This window comes from Diabrotica virgifera, chromosome 8 (genome assembly GCF_917563875.1).
Source record: "Diabrotica virgifera virgifera chromosome 8, PGI_DIABVI_V3a".
NCBI classification, from domain to species: Eukaryota; Metazoa; Arthropoda; class Insecta; order Coleoptera; family Chrysomelidae; genus Diabrotica; species Diabrotica virgifera.
In genome coordinates, this window is record NC_065450.1 from 196,332,891 (window position 1) to 196,355,051 (window position 22,161).

General features: G+C 34.8%; 2 protein-coding genes across 2 annotated transcripts in view; one reads left to right on the top strand and one right to left on the bottom strand.

Annotated features, from left to right (window-relative positions):
• LOC114334529 (sphingomyelin phosphodiesterase-like) overlaps positions 1 to 4,438 on the top strand; it is a 56,542-nt gene extending 52,104 nt beyond the window's left edge. Inside the window, exons 8-10 of the mRNA XM_028284592.2 lie at positions 1,803 to 1,980; positions 2,066 to 2,256; positions 4,240 to 4,438. Of these exons, the coding sequence (XP_028140393.1) occupies positions 1,803 to 1,980; positions 2,066 to 2,256; positions 4,240 to 4,366 (496 nt within the window). The 3' untranslated portion in view covers positions 4,367 to 4,438. The remainder of the gene's footprint in view (positions 1 to 1,802; positions 1,981 to 2,065; positions 2,257 to 4,239) is intronic.
• Positions 4,439 to 7,237: 2,799 nt separating this feature from the next.
• Positions 7,238 to 22,161, bottom strand: part of LOC114334530 (ubiquinol-cytochrome-c reductase complex assembly factor 1) — a 30,762-nt gene continuing 15,838 nt past the window's right edge. The window contains exon 5 of the mRNA XM_028284593.1: positions 7,238 to 7,409. Coding sequence (XP_028140394.1) covers positions 7,329 to 7,409 — 81 coding nt within the window. The 3' untranslated portion in view covers positions 7,238 to 7,328. The remainder of the gene's footprint in view (positions 7,410 to 22,161) is intronic.

Genomic DNA, 22,161 nt, shown 5'->3' on the forward strand with positions numbered 1-22,161 from the left:
GTATTTGTCCCATTATAATTCAAAATTGCCAATTAACTAAAGAACGAGAAGAAGAAGTAGAGGCAGATTGTGTAATGGTCGACAGTTATCCCTGAACGAGAAAAGTTTTTACCTTTGTTGTATTTGTCCGATACCAACTCTAAATTGTAGGTGAATAAGGGATTTTTTCTTTATGCCAAAACGATGGACTAGCCAAATACTCATGCAGGTAGAGGCCAATAAACCAAAGAAGAAGAAGACGTACATAACCTATTGAAACTAGGTTTGAAAGAACGTCATACTATGTAGAATTATGACCGAAGTTAACTAGCTGACGTTTAAAGGTATAAAGGTGGAAACTATCCATAATGGTAATGTAAATTATAAGTTAATACCGGTAAAATCCCACCTCCAGTAGTTTCATTCCTTTTTATCTTACAACTTAATACATTTTCCATCTTTTGAGCTATTTTGCCGGTTATTAGCGCGCTCATCACTGTATATTATGTACGTACGAAATTTATTTCGGCAAAGTGATGACGGTCGCAAACTCAATACTTTTTTCCTATCTAAAAAGTGCACAACGTCCCTACAAAAGTTTTCACTTTAAAAATTTATTTCGTCAAACAATGACGGTCGCTAATTTAATACTTTTTCCCATCTAAAAAGTGCATAACGTCCCTAAGAAGTTTTCATTTGAAAAATGTATTTCGTCGAAGCAATGACGGTCGCGATGGCGGCCGATAATTCAATATTTTTCTCCATCTAAAAAGGGCACAACGTCCATAAAGAAGATTTCACTAATTTAATACTTTTTCCCCATCTTAAAAGTGCACAACGTCCATAAAGAAGATTTCACTTCAAAAATTTATTTCGTCGAACAAATACCGGTCGCTAATTTAATACTTTTTCCCCATCTAAAAACTGCACAATGTCCCTAAAGAACTTTTCACTTCAAAAATTTATTTCGCTGAAGTGATGACGGTTGCTAATTCAATACTTTTTCCCCATCTAAAAAGTGCACAACGTCGTTAAAGAAGTGTTCACTTCAAAAATGTATTTCGTCGAGGCAATGACGGTCGCTAATTCAATACTTTTCCCCATCTAAAAAGACCAAAACGTCCCTAAAGAAGCTTTCACTTCACAACATTATTTCGTCGAAGCAATGACGGTCGCTAATTCAATATTTTTGCCTATCTAAAAAGTGCACAACGTCGCTAAAGAAGTTTTCACTTCAAAAATTTATTTCGCAGAAGCAATGGCGGTCGCTAATTCAATACTTTTTCACCATCTAAAAATTGCACAACGTCCCTAAAGAAGTTTTCACTTCAATAATATTAGTATTATTATACGTGCATCATAATAATACAAGTACAAAATTTATTTCGTCGAAGCGATGACGGTCGTGAAATCAATCTTTTTTCAGCATCCCAAAATAGATTTTACATTTATTTTAAATTTAAATACCTTTATACAATTTATGTGTTCATACTCATAATATAGATACGTACAAAATTTATTTCGCCGACGCGATGACGGTCGCGATGATGGTCGCGAAATCAATCCTTTTTCCCCATCCTAAATAAATGCCTCTACACAATTTATATATACATACATACACATAATATATAGCGTAAGCGATGACGGTCGCCAATTCAATGCTTTTTCCCGTATCCAAAAATCGCACAACGTCCCTAAAGAAGTTTTCACTTCAATAACTAGGGAAGCAACTAGGGAATTAGCTAATTCAATAGTTTAGAATTTCCAATGAGTTTCATATAGCCCGTTAGAGATTTATCCACCTGGTATAATGTATTTTACAGATTTTCACATATAATCAAAGGCCAGTTCGTTGGCCACACTCACACAGACGAATTAAAAATCTTCTACGACGAAGATGGAACTACTCCCATAAACGTGGCGTTCAATGGGGCTAGTTTAACAACGTATACCACATACAATCCCAACATCAAAGTTGTAGCGGTGTCTCCAGATACGATGGTAAGTACAAATAATTAGTTTACGTATATTTACTAAGTTTATTTATTTATTACTAAGTTTACCTGATTCGAACCAAATTTTTTAGGAAATCCTTGATATCTTTACCTATTACTTTAATCTAACTCAAGCAAATCTATATCCGGATCAGAGTCCGCCATGGACAAAGCTTTATTCGATGAAAGAACAGTACAACCTAACGGATCTTTCACCAGAAAGTTTCGATAAACTGTCTGACACGATGGCTGACGTACCTGCTCTACTAAACACCTACTGGCTGTAAGTATTAAGAGCAGATATACAATAAATTCTAAACTATAAAGAGAATGAATGTTACGTTTGGGATGCCTGTGAGTTTTTTACGCAGAGTTTCCTAATTGAGTTACGCAAAGTTGCCAAACTGCAAATTCTGAATAATCTTTGAACCTAGTCGGCTACTGCAGGAAAACTCCCCACTAATCGTCTGGCCTTCTACAGTGGCTTATCTCAAATAAGATATCTAATCGCGTAAATCAATTATAGGTCAGGCCATCACATTACTTTGAACTACGACGAAAAGGGAAGCCAATCTTTCAAGTCTCCATTAAATCTCTTGAACTCGATTGGAGGTAATTTAAACTTGCGCTTACCTTTTACATTAGATAACTGAACTTACTGAACTGGGTCTGTCATCATATTCGTACTTAAGTTCATAGTACTTTGTGCTGTATTTATCCTTTGCCTCCATCTCACTGAATAATTCTTCTTCAGCTCATTCGAACATAATTTCAAGTACCGCACTTTCCCTTTTCACGTCACAAAACTAATTGTACTTTACTTGTAAAAGTTCCCACTGTACACTAATTTGTTGCCAGGGTCGAGTGTCCACCAGTTCAGTTTTAACTGATTCCATATTTTCTCGCTTAAAAAGGTTATAACTTTGGCCAAGCCTCCCGACAAACAAGCTTATGCGTCGGATAAAAGTTTACACTAAAATAAGCGAAAGCAAATAACTTTTAAGCACACCCATGTATAAGTCCTGTCACGATCGCCAAATATTACGTTTGGGATGTGTGATGTGATATTACGTTTGGGATGTGTGAGTTTCTTTACGCAAAGATCCCTAGGTTCGCAAATAAATAATTCAAAATAACTTTCAATTGCACTAAAAATTACTCCTATTAAAAATACGCAAGTGTCGCTTATAAAAAGTTTTTATTTCTTTCTGGTCCGGTGATACTAACTCGACTAATACTTTTTTAAAAATATATCCACACAAATCCTAACATAATTTTCCGAGACGAATAACTAGAAAACGGAAACTAATACGACATGCTTAATTATGAACCCTCCGGCCTCCAGTTATTTTTAAACATAGGTGCATATCGACCGTAGACATATATATTAACATAGACTGAGCCTACCCTCCGCACTTCCTGGCGACAAGATCTCTTGGACTGCTTTGCGGTATCTCTTTCTAGCACATTGTATCGAGAAACTAACATGAAACTAAGTGGGGGTATAGGCACGAAGGGGAGGACTACTGCCGCAGATTTACTATGCGTAAGAAAGAGCAAAAAAAGATAGTGTCGCCACTTCGCTCAACATGACAGTGTGTCTATGTTAATACCTATATATGTCTATGGATATAAACATCGTTTCACAATAATGGGACTTTTCAACATAGACATATTAACCATAGACTAGGCTAGGTATATGCCGCTCAATGCATGGGGGTGTAACGCCAATATCAAGTACAGTGGTCTAGCTATCTTTGTCTGTCGTACGAGTGTGAGCGTATCTATTACCAAGAGGTGGGAGTAATGGAACGTTGGAGGTGATTTTATCATCACAGAGTACAGCGGCAGCGGTCATCATATACTAGAGACAGAAAGTTAAGCGCCGGTGGAGAGAGATAGATAGACCACCGATGAACTGCTCCGCGTTACGCTATTTTTGTACCTTGCCTAATCTATGTATTATTATATCTATGCTTTTGAATGCTTCTCATTTGTTTCGAGATTCTGTCATATGTCGTATAATCCCTGTGTAATATTAATAGGGCTTATCAACGCTTCTCATTTGTTTCGAGCTTCTGTCACATGTATAATCCGTGTTTAATATTATTAATATACGACATATGACAGAAGCTCGAAACAAATGAGAAGCGTTAAAAAGTCCTATACACCACAACCATTAGGTACTTCAATTCGATCAGCGATTATTTTCTCATTCATTTTTCATTAGTATATAGCTAAAATAGTTTAAAAAAATCTGTTTCAGAAACTATTGTCGCAAGGGAGACGCTGCCATGAAAGCTGGATGTGACAGCGCGTGTCAGCAAGACATTTTATGTAAAATAACCAGAACTCAGTCCAGAAAACCTACCAAATCGTATTGTACTTCTTAAATTATTGATCAGATCTTCATTCTAAATAATTTGTTATTTACTGTTTTATGAAATATATTTTAATAAATTGTTTGTTTATTTTTTTTTATTGTTGGTCAAATAAAAATATTGCTTTTTCAAAAATGAATAACCATTTTCAATTTCGTTGCAACACGAAACTACAGCCGCATCAGTATTCCAGTTCAATCAGAGAGTGCAGCAAGCACCTCTACCGGTTTCGAAACTTATTAGTCTCTCATCAGGAGGCACATATGCTGCTCTCTCTGACCCAACTAGGACAAACCCCGGCGTCCAGTCACGGATTGCAACAAACGAAATGCAGGGATGCCCTAGCGGCAACTGCTATCAAAAAACTAAGTTTTCAATCTAATAGCACATAAAACAACATCCAAAAATGTTATTCTACATCCTACCAGACCTACATTGCTTTTGTTACTTATAGGTAATTGTTTCTCGTTCAAAGAGAGAAATTCATAATTTCTCCGAAAAGTATTGCAGTAATATGTACATTTCTAGGAATATAATTTCTTGCAATCTGTGATATTTTGACACGGTGCAGTATTAAAAACAAACAGTAGCGACGCCATAGACATATTAACCATAGACCAGGCTAGGTATATGCCGCTCAATGCATCGGGGTGTAACGCCAATATCAAGTACACAGTGGTCTAGCTATCTTTGTCTGTCGTACGAGTGTGACCGTATCTACCAAGAGATGGGAGTACTGGAACGACACAGACACAGAGTACAGCGGCAGCGGTCATCATATACTAGAGAGAGAAAGCTAAGCGCCGGTGGAGAGAGATAGATAGACCACCGATGAACTGCTCCGCGTTACGCTATTTTCGTACCTTGCCTAATCTATGCATTATTCAGCCCTGTGATGAATTACCGAAGTTATTTTTAACGTTTGCGTTAAAGTCAAGATAACTATGACATATAACTATCTCCATAACTTTAAAACGTAAATTCCGTGTGATGCATCATCCACCGTTATGAGATGAGTTATTTCTTAGACGTTATACAAGGAAGAAAATATTAAGTTGTCTAAAAAGAGAACCTTATGTAGAATTAGTACAAGTTTGAGCGAGAAAGAGAATCGCGAGAAGCTGGTATACCTACACACCGGCTACCGATGACCAAACGGCTGTACGCTGGTGAATCGTAATAGTTATTTAACCAGTGTAATAATAATATTTAATGTGTAATATTTAATACGTGTATTAATAAGGGCGATTAACAATTGAGATATTTTAACGTGAACGGGGCGAGCGCGTTAATGTTCGAGATTGTTAATCGCCATTTTAATTCACGAGTTCGTTACAAAACTTTTCCGTCGACCGTACTTTTCAGAAATACAGATATATCCATCTTTTGATTTTTCAAATACACAGAATTTTAAACAATAAAGTAAATAATGACATACAATGACAGATAGTAATAACAGCGGCTACTTGATTTTAAATTTTTTAGTAGGAATATAAATAGGTATATGTTTGGTTGCCTACACCACAGGTCACTGCCAATCACAGAGCGTTTAATTAATTTATGCAAGCAATGTATGTTGTGTTGCCTATAATGAAATCGTTCATTAATAGAAAATTAATAGGGGTCATTAATCAATTATTTTGAGGGTGTTAAAATTGATCATAAATGGACGGTCGATGGAAAAAATATATAGAAAGAACAGTACATACTTAAAACGCTTGGATGTTCATAAATAAAAATTTCAACTTGAATCTCTCGTTTTGATTTTTGTATAATTTTTAGAATTGCATTACCCTTCTATTTTTAAATTATTAGCTTTCTTTTTCATTTTTATTATTGTTTTAATTTTATTACCTACGTGTTTTTAATTGTTATCTTAGGTCTATGTTTTTGATAATTTTGTGCTGATTTATATTAAATTTGATTTATTAAATTAATAAAATGCCGCACAAGATCCTGGGACAATCTGAAGTAGCGATCTACGTTAAATACGCACTTGATTTCTATCTAAATACAAATTAAAACATAAACCTAACCTTACAATCCTTAACATAACTACATAGTTATCTCAAAACTTGAGGTTAAACGTCGCGTTATAAAGTGACAGTTTATATATCAGATAACTCAAGAACTGCCAAGAAATAACGTAAGTAGTTAAGTTAAATATCATAATACATTACACCAATTCGAGGATTATAACTTAACTGCGGGATAACTTTACGATATATTTAACGTGAGTGATTCATCACAGGGCTGATTATATCTATGAGTGACACTCTCGTCGGCGCCTTTGAAGTTTTTGACGTCTCGTTTTGTAGTGGCAGCCATCTTGTTATCTGTCATCTAAGACTAAAAGTTACGACCGGACTGGGCTCAATAAAAAATCTTTCTGGTAATAAGAATTAGTAAAAATTACTAAAAAACTATGTTTGTCAGAAAGAAAATAAAGAATTTGAATTTTTAAAAGCCCTATTGTAGAGCTTAGAATTAGAAATATTAGAGGAAGTAAATATATAAAATCTGAATGATCTCAGTAGCTCCAACAGCTTCAAGGGGCAACATATTAAGACGAATGTACAATGATGTAGAGAGAATTTTAACTTGAAGCTGTCAGTGCGGAAAAAATGCTCGACTTCATTAAGATGCAGAGCTTGGGTTTATCTCACATTGTTCTCTTTGTTCATGTACTCTTCTTCTTCTTTAGGAACCTCTCCAGGTTTCATCTTTTTTTTGTCTTTTCTCTACATTTTAATTCTCTTCCTATTACTAGAAAATACATCATTTGTGACCAAAAGTTGGTAAAATGAGCCACACCTATTCACAAAATAGTTGTGTCTGTCAAGTTGTGACAATTCAGTTTGGGAAGTTATAAGAAAATCAAAATTTAGTGTTTAATTTTATTCAATAATAAATACAATACAACAACTATGTACAATATAATTATTCTATATCAAATTAAATTAGTATAATGACGTTAACTTTCTTTGACTGGTAACCAATGAATTGGTGTCTCCTTAAATAAGTTTTCAGAAGACATATTATCCAAAACACAAACCTGTAAACAAAGAAATAAGTAATTGATGGATTCGACCGTTACTTGATGGAAGTTCATTTTATCTAACAATAAAACACTGAAAACGTTTGTTTTCTATACTTCCACAAAATTTATTATAACTATCTGACTACAGCTGTTTCGGCAGAGTGCCTTTCTCAAGTGATATATTTACTTTTCTTCTCATTGTTTGATTTGCGTGTATAGAATAAATTGCTATGTAGAAATGCTATCAATGAGTGTCCCCGTTTAGGATTTAGTCCTCTTCAGGGTTTGTAGTGAATGTAAAAAGTGGCCGCAAAAGCAAACAGTCCGAAAAACACACTGGGGCATGTGTCGTGTCCTGGTGTTCCTGGGTTATGCCGGACGGTGGTGTCCAGAAGGCTAAAAAGGCAACAGAGAAGAAAGTTTGATGGAGTTGTTGTTGGTTCCATAGACATTTACGTGTACTGTCCGTGCTTTGCTCTCGACCAGTCTCCCTAGAAACCCTTGTACGCCAACTGGTAGAACCAGCAGCCCTCGTCGGCGGTCAGGAGGTGGCTTTTGAGCGCAGCGTGGACAGTGAGCGTTCGAGTGATGAAAATAGTTGCGGCTATTTTCTTGGGACGAACAGGTATAATTGTGCAATGAAGTTGGGAAACCGCAAAAGACCAACTTCTCCCTGTTCGGGGTAGGGAAGAGGATGTGTTATAGGTGGGTACGGAAGGCTAGCGGGGTAGCCTCGAGGATGTTTTCATATTCTACTGGGAGTTCGTCAATGCATGTTTGCATTAGAGCAGACGGTAGATGAATCTTTTTGCGTTTGGGCTTTCGGTAGAATACGTGGCCGGAAGGAACATTTGAGAGATTCTTGTGTGTCGGAGGGGGGACCGTTGATTACTTTAATTGTGAAGTTCCTTTTCAGAGAGTTTATTCTCTCACTGATTTTGGGGATGTTTGAGATGTTATGGATTTCGTTTGAGGGATATCTCCAGTGCTCGTAGTTGCATCTACGCAAGATTCTACGTTCCACTCGCAACAACCTCTCTTTTTTTGCTCTAGCGCAAAGAGAGTAGACGCATGATTTGTACGATATAGTTTACAATGTGTTTGCCTTTTTAAGTCTTTAACTGAAGAGGTTGAGGAGTGGGGAGCTGTTTGTCTCGAGTTGGTCATTCAGAATTATATCTGTATTTTTCAGTTGATTAATGTCCATAGATTCTAAAAAATACAGCTTAAGGCCTTTATTTTGAATATGCAGAATTTGAAACTCTTCATTGAAAGAATGATTATGATCTAGAAGGTGAAGTGTGTATGTAGAAGTTTCTGTTTTCAGAAACCTCTTTTATACTCCTCTTGTATACACCTCTTTTTTTATATAATAATATTGTATAAATATAATATTATATATTATATTTATTATATATAATAATATTATTAATTAAAAAAAATAATCAAGGATGAAAACCATTTTGCTAATGATTTTGGGCACCGTAAGAATCCATAACTTAAATAGTAAAACCTAAAAGAAAACAATGCGCGAGAATTCCGTGAAGATTTTTAAAATTCACTGCATCTAGGAACAGCTGCACTGGAGCTAGGTGGTGGCTAGGTTAAGTAAGTCCGGAGCAGTCCATTTTACGAACAAGGGGAGGTAGTCAGTAGTCATACAGGAAATCGTAGGAGTTTTGATATTATAATAATTACTTCCTGTATGACGACCTACCCTAGTTTTTTATTAAATAAATTAAATGGGTATTCAAATAAAATAAAAAACCAAAAAAGGTATATTTTTTATAAAAAAGACCCATTAAATATGTAATAAAGATACTAATTTATAAAAGCGTAAACATCGTGAATTAGAGGGGTGATGCATAACTTTTGAAACTATGTGTATAATTAGAGTTATGGTTTCAAGTTTATTTTTCGGATATAATTACTGTAGCATCGCAGATTTAAAATTCGTTTATTTCGAAAACGATTGAGTTTAGCGAGATGAATGTAGTACTATTTTAAGTAAAAATATCAAGAGAATAAAAGTTTTGACTCAAAAAGTATGTAGAGTGTGGGATACAAAAATTGGAGGTATTAATTGAGCGCTGAAAGACGTATGTGGCGCCCTCTGGGTAATACATCATTTTTGGTGGCGAATTTAGATTTCTCGTTTCAAAAAACCCCCGCTTACGAAATTTCGTGTTGTTGTCCCATGCCCGCCAGGAAATATTCAAGAATAAATAAAAAAACTTTAACTTTGACTATTTCAGTTATTACCAACTTTCCTACTAAGGTAAGAGCTTAAATCGACATATAAAAAAACTGAATTACCGTGTTCAATAAGGATTAGGTGTACCTTCTTTATGTGGATTATTGAAATTGTACCGATTGATAATTTTTGTTCTGGGGAACCTCAAGCCACGAATCTGAGAATTCTGTGCATTGGTGTGAACCTGCTTCAGTTAATAGTAAAAATAGCACATTTAAATATTCAGTAACTGTGATCAATTATAGTATTTATTAAATATATTTTGAGAAAAACAGTAAACGTTTGTCAAATTTTTGTGTGCATAGGAATGCCTGGAACTTTGACCAAACAGGGTTATCGAGAAAATTCAAAATTTGAACCCAACTGTATATAAATGTTCCATTAAAAATGAACGGCATTATATATTTTCATCATCATTTGATGTTGTTAATGTTATATAAAGTGTGTGCCGTACAGGAATGTATGATTTCATAATGTGATGAAAATTACTTTGCAAGTCCTACTTATTTTGGGAAACCCTATAGTTAAAAATGTACGGCATGAACATTTTTGTCATTATTAGTCATAGAATATTCTAAAACTATGTGGAAATATGATATTAAATATTATTATAGTAGCTGGGAAATGGATTTTCCAAATAGTAAAATTGAAAAAAAATAATTATTTGTATTCACCATCAATTTTTTTTATGTCTATATATTTGTACGGCATTTTCACATACAGTTTATAAAGTATAATAACTAGCTTATAAAATTTATACCGTTCAGGAAAACCTAATTTTTCACTACAAAAAATGACGTTTAGTATAGAACACTCAAAATTATGGAATAAATATTTTTTTGCCAAATAATTTGTACGGCACTCATGTTTTTCATCATTCTAGAGCATAAGTAATACTCTGAAATCAGTGCCGTACTTTTCTAAATAATTTTGTCAATAGGGGTTGAAATGAGAAAATTTACATAAGGGTTGAAACTGTTTGAGCCAGTAGATTCGTACGGCATAGTAAAATATAACTTTAAAATATATATATTTACTTAATATTATGCATGCCGTACAGTTTTATATAATTTTTTTATCAATGAAAATATGCGGAAAATGAAAATTTTTTTTATGTTGCAGAACCATTATTTTTGTACGGCATATAGTTTTTATGTCTTATATTTTTAATATCTTCCTTGCATCTTAATGCCGTCAATTTAAAAATAATTTATTTATCCGGTCCAAAAGTGAAAAGTTTGATGCGCCACTGCCGACGCATGTGCCACTGAAAAGTGATGGCACAGTGTTCAAACGTTTTCTTTTAGGTTCTACTATTTAAGTTATAGAATCTTATGGTGCCTAAAATGATTAGCAAATTTTTCCTATACGGCTCTTAGTCGTAGAGTAAGTAACAGTAGAGGAGATATATAGAAATGTAGTCGTTAGCGTTAAAAAAGCTGCAGAAGAAGCACTCGGCTTTAACACTCAAAGACAAAGTGAAAAACTATGGTGGAACAAAGAAATAGAAGCACTCGTAGAAGAGAAAAAACAAGCGTATATCAGATGGCTGAGCAGTAAACAACAAAAAGATAGAGATGAATACCTGGAACTCAAAAGAATAACAAGAAGAACAACAGTAAAAGCAAAAAGAGAAATGTGGGATAAGAAGTGCCAGGAAATTAATACCTACCTGGGAGGCAGAAAATGTACAGAAACATGGAAGTTCCTCAATAAAATAAGAACTAACGAAATGAAGAGCACAAACATTCAATTAATATCCACACAAAAATGGGAAAAGTACTATGGGGAACTACTGACAGAAAATAGGGACGAATACTTAACTCAATCACCAACAGAGGTTAACATTGAAGGAGAAGATATAACAATACAAGTGACAGAAATTAGAAAAGCTATAAAAGAACTGAAAAACGGTAGGTCTCCAGGACCAGGGGATATCCCAGCCGAACTAATAAAATGTGGATCACAAAAATTGTTTGAAACCGTCACTTGGTGCATAAATCAATTTATAAATGGTTCTCCCGTACCCGACGAGTGGAAAATTGCTTATATTTCGTCGATCCATAAGAAAGGAGATAAGCTTAAATGTGAAAACTATAGAGGGATATCAGTGACTAGTACATTCAGCCGTTTGTATGGACGAATAATTAGAGACCGCATTGAGAAGGAGTACAAAGACCAAGAGGAAGAAGAACAATCCGGTTTTCGAACAGGAAGAAGCTGTACTGATAATATCTTCTGCCTCAAACAACTAATAGAAAAAAAATTAAGCACAAATCAAGAAACCCACCTCATGTTTATTGACTTGCAGAAGGCGTACGATACAGTTCCTGTAAACAAACTCTAAAACGTGTTACGACAGACGAATATTAGTGTCACCTTAATAAAAGCCTTAAGAAATTTGTATGAAGGGTCAACATCACAAATAAAAACTGGAAACAGATTATCGCAAAGCTTCCTGGCTAAAAAAGGTCTACGTCAGGGGTGTTGTGTATCACCGACCTTATTTAAAATATATGTTGCAAAAGCATTGAACGAGTGGAAACGAAAATGCAGAGGCATGGGCGTAGACCTTGGAGAGATTTGCTTATATACATTGCAGTTTGCTGATGACCAGGTTGTTATAGCAAACGATAAAGATGATTTAGAGTACATGGCAAGCAAATTACAAGAAGAATATAGAAAGTGGGGACTAGAAATTAATACAGAAAAAACAAAATACCTGCCAATAGGTACCGAACTATCGAACATCACATTAGAAAATAATGAAATCATCATGCCCTGCGACCATTACACATATCTAGGAATCGTTTTTTACACAACGGGGAAAGATGATGAAGAAATAAAGAGAAGAATAACACAATCCAGAAAAACAATAGGTTGTCTAAACAGCGTACTGTGGAATCATGAAATAGGAAAAAGAAGAAAACACAATATCTACGAATCTCTTATTAAAAGCAGTCTATTGTACGGAGCAGAAACTTGGCGGATAACCGAAAACAACAGAAGAAAACTGGAGGCAGTAGAAATGGACGCTTTTAGAAGATCAGTAGGAGTGTCACGCAGAGAGAGAATACGTAATGATGAGATAAGACAGCGAATGGGGGTTGACGGCTCTCTAACAACAGACATAGAAAGAAAACAGCTGATATGGTACGGACACGTCCAGAGGATGGATAACTCAAGACTCCCTAAAATAATTATGCAATGGGTACCACCAAACCGCAGAAAGAGAGGAAGACCCAAGAAATCTTGGAGAGAGGGAGTAACGAAGGCGATGAGCGCAAGAGATCTTAGAGAGGGCCAATGGGATGATAGAGTGTCATGGAAATTAGGCATCGGACAACGGCGCAAGACGTTTTAAAACCGATTGATATATATATATATATATATATATATATATATATATATATATATATATATATATAAGTACCCCGAATGAAGTACGTGCCTCCTAGTGGCGGGATACGGGCAACAATACATTGGCTTATAGGGCAGTCCTTACAGTAGGGATCCTGGCCTATACAGAAAAATGCAGGCGGGTGTGGGGTAATACTGCACTTTGGTTGCATTGGTGGTGTATTGGCTAAACGTGCAGGACAGGGCAGGGTATGGTGCTGATAGAAAAGGCATTCAGGCATCAAATATCCAAAAATCTTTTCAGGCCATAATAATGAAAAGACCTTCTCCAAACGAAATAAAAACTTATACTGAAATGATGGCATCTCCTGAGGTAAAATGTTCCGGAAGTAAAATGAGCCTCCATTCGGATCTCCGGGTGAGGACTATCTCAGGGGGAACACCATTACAGGTTAGAAAAATCAGGATAGGGTCTTGGAATCTTGGTAGTCTTACAGGTAAGAGTCTGGAGTTAGTGGATGCGCTCAAACGAAGAAGAGTTCAAATTGCTTGTATTCAAGAAACTAGGTGGAAAGGACAAAGGGCGAAAGAACTAGGTGATGGATATAAATTGTGGTATGTAGGGAGTAGTAACACTAGAAATGGAGTTGGTATAATTGCTGATAGTGAAATGAAAGATAACGTAGTAGAAGTTGTAATAACGAGTGATAGAATGATGTCAGTGAAATTTGTAATTGATAAAGAGGTATTGAATGTTGTGTGTGTGTATGCTCCTCAAACAGGTCTGGGTGAGAATGAAAGAAGAGCTTTCTATGATCAATTGGGAGACATACTGAGTGATATTCCAGCGGAGGAGAAAGTTATAATAGGAGGTGATTTCAATGCACATGTGGGCCAAGCCAAGACAGGATATGAAACAATACATGGGGGATTAGGCTTTGGAACTAGAAATGAAGCTGGAGATGACATGCTAGAATTAGCAACAGCATTGGATATGGCGATTGTTAACACATTCTTTAAAAAGAGAGAAACTCAACTTATTACCTACAAAAGTGGACAACATCAATCCCAAATAGACTACTTCATGATAAGGAAAGAAGACATACGTGAATGCAAGGACTGCAAGGTAATAGTTAGTGAGACAGTAAGCCAACAACATAAGCTGCTTGTTCTGGACATCGAAGTAAAAAGCGAAACTAAACAAAAATATCGGAGAGGACCACAAAAAATCAAGTGGTGGATGCTAAAAGATGAGAAGGAAGGTCTATTCAGGGAAAGAATAGTAGAAAAAATATGTTGGAACATGAAAGGAAGCCCTAACACAATTTGGAGAAAAATGGCCAATATTATTAGAGAGACGGCTATTGAAATACTTGGGAAAACGTCAGGAAAGAAGTTTGAAGATAAAGAGACTTGGTGGTGGTCAAATGAAGTACAAGGAAAAATAAAAGAGAAGAGAAAATTATATAAAAAGTGGCAAGAAACCAGATCGGACATAGATCTTCAAAACTATATGGTCGCCAAAAAGGAAGCGAAAGTAGCAGTAGCAAAAGCTAAAGCAGAAGCGTATTCAAACCTATACGATCAACTTGATACCAGGGAAGGCGAAACGAAGATATATAAAATAGCCAAACAGAGAGCAAAGAAAGCAAAAGATTTTAATCAGATTAGATGTATCCGAAATGAAAATAATAAAATACTAGTTCACGAAAGGGATGTCAAAAAGAGATGGAGAAAGTACTTTGACAGCTTATTAAATGAAGAATTTGACAGACAGCCTGTAGAGTCAACGGAGACAGTAGCAGCAATGGTCACCAAAATAACCAATGAGGAAGTGGCTCAAGCGCTTCAAAAAATAAAGAAAGGAAAAGCGGTAGGACCAGATGATATTCCTGGGGAAGTATGGAGAGCATTGGGAGAGACAGGAACAAGGTGGCTAGCAGGTCTATTTAATAGAATTATGGAAGTTGGACAAATGCCAGACGAATGGAGAAGCAGTATACTGGTACCTGTTTACAAAAACAAGGGAGATATACAACAATGTACAAACTACAGGGCTATAAAACTGCTTAGCCACACCATGAAAATATGGGAAAGAGTAATTGATAGACGGATACGTGAAGAGACCGAAATATCCGAGAATCAATTTGGCTTTATGCAGGGTAGATCAACAACAGATGCAATTTTCACTATAAGGCAGTTGATGGAAAAATACAGGAGTAAAGAAACAAACGCTCATATGGTATTCATTGATCTTGAGAAAGCATATGATAGAGTTCCTCGAGAGATTCTGTGGTGGGCACTCAATAAGAAAGGAGTCCCTGGTGAATATGTAAAGATTGTGAGGGATATGTATGAGGGAGTAACGACTAGTGTTAGGACAGGTGTGGGAGAGACTGATAAATTTCATGTGAAAGTAGGATTGCATCAAGGTTCTGTGCTTAGTCCGTATTTATTCTCATTAGTTTTGGACCAGATAACAGCGAAAATACAGGGTAACATTCCATGGTGCTTAATGTATGCTGATGATGTCGTGTTAGTAGGAAATAGTGAAAGAGACTTAGAACAAAAACTGGAACAGTGGAGACAAGCTCTGGAGGAAAAAGGTTTAAAACTTAGTAGGACAAAAACAGAGTATTTGGAATGTTCATTTAAAGATGGAGCTACTACAAATAAAATGGTATCTTTGGATGGTGAAATGATTGTAAAAAGCAATAGTTTTAAGTACCTAGGATCGGTATTACAGAGTAATGGAGAAATAGATGGAGATGCATGCAGTAGAATTAGGGCTGGATGGATGAAGTGGAAAGAAGCGAGTGGTGTGTTGTGTGACAGAAAAATTCCAATGAAGCTGAAGGGAAAATTCTATAAAACAGCCATAAGACCAGCTATGATGTACGGAACTGAATGTTGGGCAGTGAAAAAGAAAGAGGAACAGCGAATGCATGTGGCGGAAATGAGAATGCTTAGATGGATGAGTGGAGTGACAAAGAAGGATAAAATTAGAAATGAGTATATTAGGGGAAGTCTAGGTGTGGCACCAATTGATGCCAAAATGAGAGAGCATAGGTTAAGATGGTTTGGTCATGTTCAACGTCGAGACGTTAACCACCCAATACGAAGAATAGCTGAAGTGCAGATTCCTGGAAGGAGTAGGAGAGGAAGACCAAAGAAGACCTGGGGGGAGACGATAAGGCAGGACATGTTGGTAAAGGGGATTAACATTGATATGGCCCAAGATAGAATTGTGTGGAGAAATGCAATTAGGGAAGCCGACCCCGCATAGGGATAAGGCAAAGAGAATGATGATGATGATATATATATATATATATATATATATATATATATATATATATATATTAATAAAAATTTTTTTGGGGAATGCAGTCAATAAATTTTTGGGCTATTCAGTGAAACACTTTGAACTTATTAGTCGAGCTTTCGAAAATTTTATTTTCTTTATGAAGACTATCTACAAATAAAAATGTTTAAATTTAGATAAAACTCAAAACAAAACTTAACTTACTGCTCGTGGTTACAAATTAATAATTATACAACTTATATAAAAACATGAAAATTTCTTAAAAGTAATATGTAAACGTAAAAATTTTGATAGTATGTCAATTCGACATCACTCAAAAAAATGTCGTTGGACTACTATAATAATTCGATAGGTTGGGAAAGAAATTAATGACATAATTTGTTGTAATTTATGATAGAAGAAATAAAAAAAATATTTTAGGTAGAATTATTAGTAATATTTTAACAAATTTTAATAAGACAAAATGTTATTATAAATGATACTTAATTTATCAATGTCAGATCTCTTATTAATGCAATTTGATTTTTTTATCCAAACCATTTCTTTAAATTCTCTTTTGCGTAAATTAATTTCCCTTTCTAAAATTGTGGTTTCTTGAAACATGAAAACATGATCATCATTAATCACATGTTCTGCCAAGGCACAAGATGGGACATTTCTCTTAATATCACTTTTGTGTGAAGTTAATCTAAGGGATAAATTCCTTGAGGTTTGACTTGTAGATAGTCTTGACAAAGAAAATAAAATTTTCGAAAGCTCGACTAATAAGTTCAAAGTGTTTCACTGAATAGCCCAAAAATTTATTGACTGCATTCCCCAAAAAAATTTTTATTACATTCCAACAGTCATTACATATTAACAATCATATATATATATATATATATATATATATATATATATATATATATATATATATATATATATATATATATATATTTATTTTTAGCATCTCATGACGTCCCCCCATGTTAAACTGTAGTCTCTCGTGGCGTCCAGGTCTTCGTGGACTCCGATATACGGTTGCCACGAGGATTTTCTCTAAAATTTATCGCAGGTGAAAGGTACCACTTCCTACAATGCTTGAACAAAATATTGGCCGGATGTCCTCAGACACGTTATCTGTATAATAATATACACATTACTTGAGGCAGTTGCCGTCAGGCGCGCCACGTTCGCTTGCTGTATATCTAAAATCACTTTAACGGTTTTGATGACGTCCAAATATATATTTATTCATTTTAAGGTTGTCGCGGAATCCGTATATTTCAGTTAATGTCCTCATGGCTTCTACTACGCTGTTGCCACCTCAAATGTTGGTATTTAGACTTCGGATATTTTTATAAATGATTATTGTAGTATGTTAAAGCAATTATTGTTGTGACAGATTAATGATATTCTCTTTGTATAATTAACAGTGTATTTTTTTACTGCAAGAATAAAAACAATTAAGAAGTATGTTCATTAAAATTGATGAATTTATCATAACCAGTTGTCGAAACTGGTAGTCTAATTGCTCAATTGTAACATATTATAGAAGTGTTAGAATTTAATTCTTAATTCTTTATTAGGAGATCCAGATTTAGAAATTAGAACAACAAATACATTTAAAGAATATAAATATCTCGAATCTATATTACCTAAAGAAGGCAAAAGAGACATCGAAAACAGAACACAGCAGGGCAAAATAGCGGTAAACATTCTAAGCTCTCTACTATGGTCTAAAGAGATAAGACAAAATACGACAATCTATCGTACCTTGGTAGAGCCTATTATGACTTATGGAGCAGAAGTTTGGCAGATCACAAAAAAAGATAGAAAGAGAATAGAAGTAGGTAGTAGAAATAGATTATCTAAGGAGAGCGTGTGGTATATAAAAGATCGCATCAGGAAGGAGGACAAAAACTGTATATTCCAGTGTAGATAGAATTGAAACGAGACAACTAGTGTGGTATGGTCACGTCAAACGAATGAATGAAGATAGATGGCCAAAGAAAGCTTTAAATTACATACCACAACAAAGAAGAAGAAGGGGAAGGCCTTCAGTTACCTGGGAAGAAGATGTACAGTACATCATGAGAGATAAAGCCATCAAAGAAGACGAATGGATGGACAGAAAAAGATAGCGGTCGAAATGCGAGAAGTAGCAGAGGCTATAGGAACCTCGCTTATAGATGCATAGATATAATTATTTATTACAATATTTTTAATAATATAATTTTTCTATTCTCATACTATAATATATCAATTATAATGTCACCACCTGTATAATAGATATAATCAGATAGATCATTAGATAGAACTAAAAACGCAGGACGAACTTCTCCAAGAAGTAATTACATAAAATAATGCCCTCTATTCGTAACGGAACATCACAAGAAATATGGGAGACTTTTAAACATTGTGTAACAACACCTAATCCTGTGAAACGGAAACACTGGATAACAGATGGAACCTTTCAAATCATTGAGAATAGAAGAAATCTTTGTCAAAGTGGTATGCATAGTGAAAGGAAAAAAACTAGTTTAAGAAACCTCAATAAAAAAGTAAAGCGAAGATGCAAGGCAGATAAAAAACTGTACTATCAAAGTATATGCAAAGAAATTGAGAGACATGATCAGAATAATCAGCCGAGAGATCTATTTAGAAAAATACGCTACTTAACAAGATACTTCAAAGCCAGAACTTGGGCCATTGAAGACAACACTGGAACTCTGAGAACAATCAGAGAAGATATAGCAGAGACATGGAGATCGTATTGCAGGTACCTATATAAAGATGATTAACCCCAAGAACCTGTTAACCAAATCTTTGATGAAGTAGAAGGAGAACCTGATATACTTGAAAATAAAGTAAGACTAGTGATCATTAAGCTTAAATATAATAAAGCACCAGGTCCAGATATGATAACAGCAGAAATACTCAAAGCCACAGAAGAAACTGGCGTAAAATTACTTCATCTACTCTGTAACCAAATATGGCATTCTAAACAATGGCCTGAAGACTGGACAAAATCTACAATAACAACAATTCATAAAAAAGGCAGCTTCCATAAATGCGACAATTATAGAACTATTTCTCTTATATCACATGCCAGTAAAATAATACTAAATATAATCAATGAGAGACTAAAAACATTCCTTCAAAGAGAAATTCCACAAGAGCAACCTGGATTTACCAAAGGTAGAGGTACTCGAGAACACCTGTTGAATATAAGACAGATAATCGAAAAATATAGGGAATTTAATATTCCACTGTACATATGCTTTATAGATTATCGTAAGGCGTTCGACAGGGTCAAGTGGAGACACTTATGGCAAATACTAAAAGAAGTAGGCGTACCCCAACACCTTATTTCGCTTATAACTGAACTATACGAACACACTATACTATTGGATCAGTTAAAGTGCTTGACACACTTTCAAAGGAATTTCATCCAGAACAGGGTGTCAGACAGGGATGTATACTATCTCCACGATTATTCAACATATATGAAGAGCATATTATGAGAAGAGCACTTGAAGGATGGGAAAAAGTCATCTCAATAAATAATCATAAAATAGACAACCTACGTTTCGCAGATGACACAGCCCTTCTTGCAAATAGTCAATCAGAGCTGATTGATCTTACACGACTGGTTGAAAACGAAAATAAAATATTTGGTCTGCAATTAAACATATCAAAGACATGCGTCTTTGAAGTAAGGGTCAAAATAAAGATGAAATTAGCCAAAGACAAAAACCGGAAAGTAAACACAAGAATCGAATTCACAAAAAGATTGAAATTAAACCGAACAGCAGTGTCCCAACATGAGGAAACAGTGGAAGAAATATGGAAGAACTTCAAGGATATTATGCAAAAACTGCAAACGAAATTATAGGGATGAAAAAAAAGAGAAAAGAAATGGATAACCGGAGACACATTGTACTCCAGGGAAATAAGGCAAAAATATACGTTCGGAACACTTGACCGGCCAGGTTGCAAATGGATTTTTTGGATACTATATACCTATTACATTATAAATATAAAAATGTTCGTTACAGTTCGGACGATAATTTTAGTTATTAGCAAATAAGGGTCAAAAATGTCAGTTTTTGAATTTTGGTACGATTATTTGTTGCTTCGAAAGTTGCAAAATAAAACTTAAATTTCAAAAATAAAAAATTTGCTATGTGAAAACCGCATGAAAAAAGAATACTTATGTTTTCAAAGTTTTTAAAAAAATAATAAAAAGTCATTTTTATCATTCCGAAAATATTTTAGTAAAGTAGAGTCATTTTTGGCTTATAAACAATTTGAATAACTTTGTTAGTATTGACTGCAAACTAAATTAATCGATTTAGGGATGAGAAAAACCTACCGGTTATAACCTAAAACCGGTTTTTTAATTCGAAATAATCGGTTTTACCGGTTTTTTTGTCCCGGTTATAACCGGTTTTTTCTTTTTAAAGTAATAACCGGTGAAAAACCGAATAAGTTACCTGTGGAAAAAAATTTATTTAGAGAAAAATGAAGAAATTTCTATCTATCTTCGATCTCAATCATATGTATTATAAATAATATGCGAAGTAATAAGTAATTAACCCAAACAACCATAATTCAACTTTTATTTACTAATAGAGAACTGGATGAAATTGTCACATCAGCTTTTATGAAACAATTTTGGGAATAGTTATTTAGTTTTAGATGATAATATAGTTACGTAAAAAAGTAAGTGATCTGCTTGAAATCGATATTCCAACCATCATCTAAAAATTGTTTATACTTGAGTACTTGAGACTTGAGAATCTTGTATGAAATGTGAATACCGAAATACGATTAGGAATCTCCAATATGTAATTTTTAAATATTAGGAAATAAAAGGTAGGTATTACAAACGTATTAAAAAATATAACCTACTGAAATTTTTTGATGGCAATAGAGAAGTAAATAATGAATTGGTTTATCGAATTTATTTTTAAGTAAAATATAAGTCATTTGGATATTTTTCTAAACTTGCTAGATCTAAGGGACATTCGGTAGATCGGGTAGGATCATCATTTTTGAGAATATCCCAATTATTGACAACGCACTATACGCCGAAGCCGTCTACAACGAGCGACGAATCAGAGATTGGGGTACTTTCGCCCATTTTTAGGGTAATTTGAGAGCGCCTAGGAAAATTTTTATAGGTTGAATTGGTTGGGAAATTTTTCGGGAGGAAAATTGAGCAAACTAAAGTGCAATATAAATGTAACATTATAACCTATTTGCTTTTGATTAAAAAAACGAAAACCGGTTTTTGGAACAACCGGTTATTTGACCGGTTATAACCGCCAGGTTAAACCGTAAGTAAAAAAAACGGTATAACCGAAACCCGGCTTTTTGTTCAACAACCGCCATGCACCATCCCTAGACTTTAGGATTTAAAAAGCTGGTACTTTTACATTATTATTGTATTATCGGTTTATAACCTTCTCCGTTTTCCGATACCCGTTCGCCGTTCGCCATTCCTCTCTGTCCGCACATTGATCTACTTACAGACCTCTTTCATCCATGGCTTTGTTTATTCCTGCCTGCCAACTTTTTCTCGGTCTACCTCTTCTTCTTCTACCTTGCGGTTTCTAGTTTTGCACTTGTTTTGTGATTCTATCTTCATGCATTCTTTGTACGTGACCCAACCATCGTAGTTTATTTCGTTGATTTCGTCATTTATTGTATGTGTGACCTTCATTATTTCTCGTATCCGTTCATTGGTGACATGTTCTCTTCTTGATCTTCCTGCAGCTCTTCACCAAAAATCCATTTCAGTGACATCTAACATTTGTTTTGATTTTTCCTTGATATGCCATACT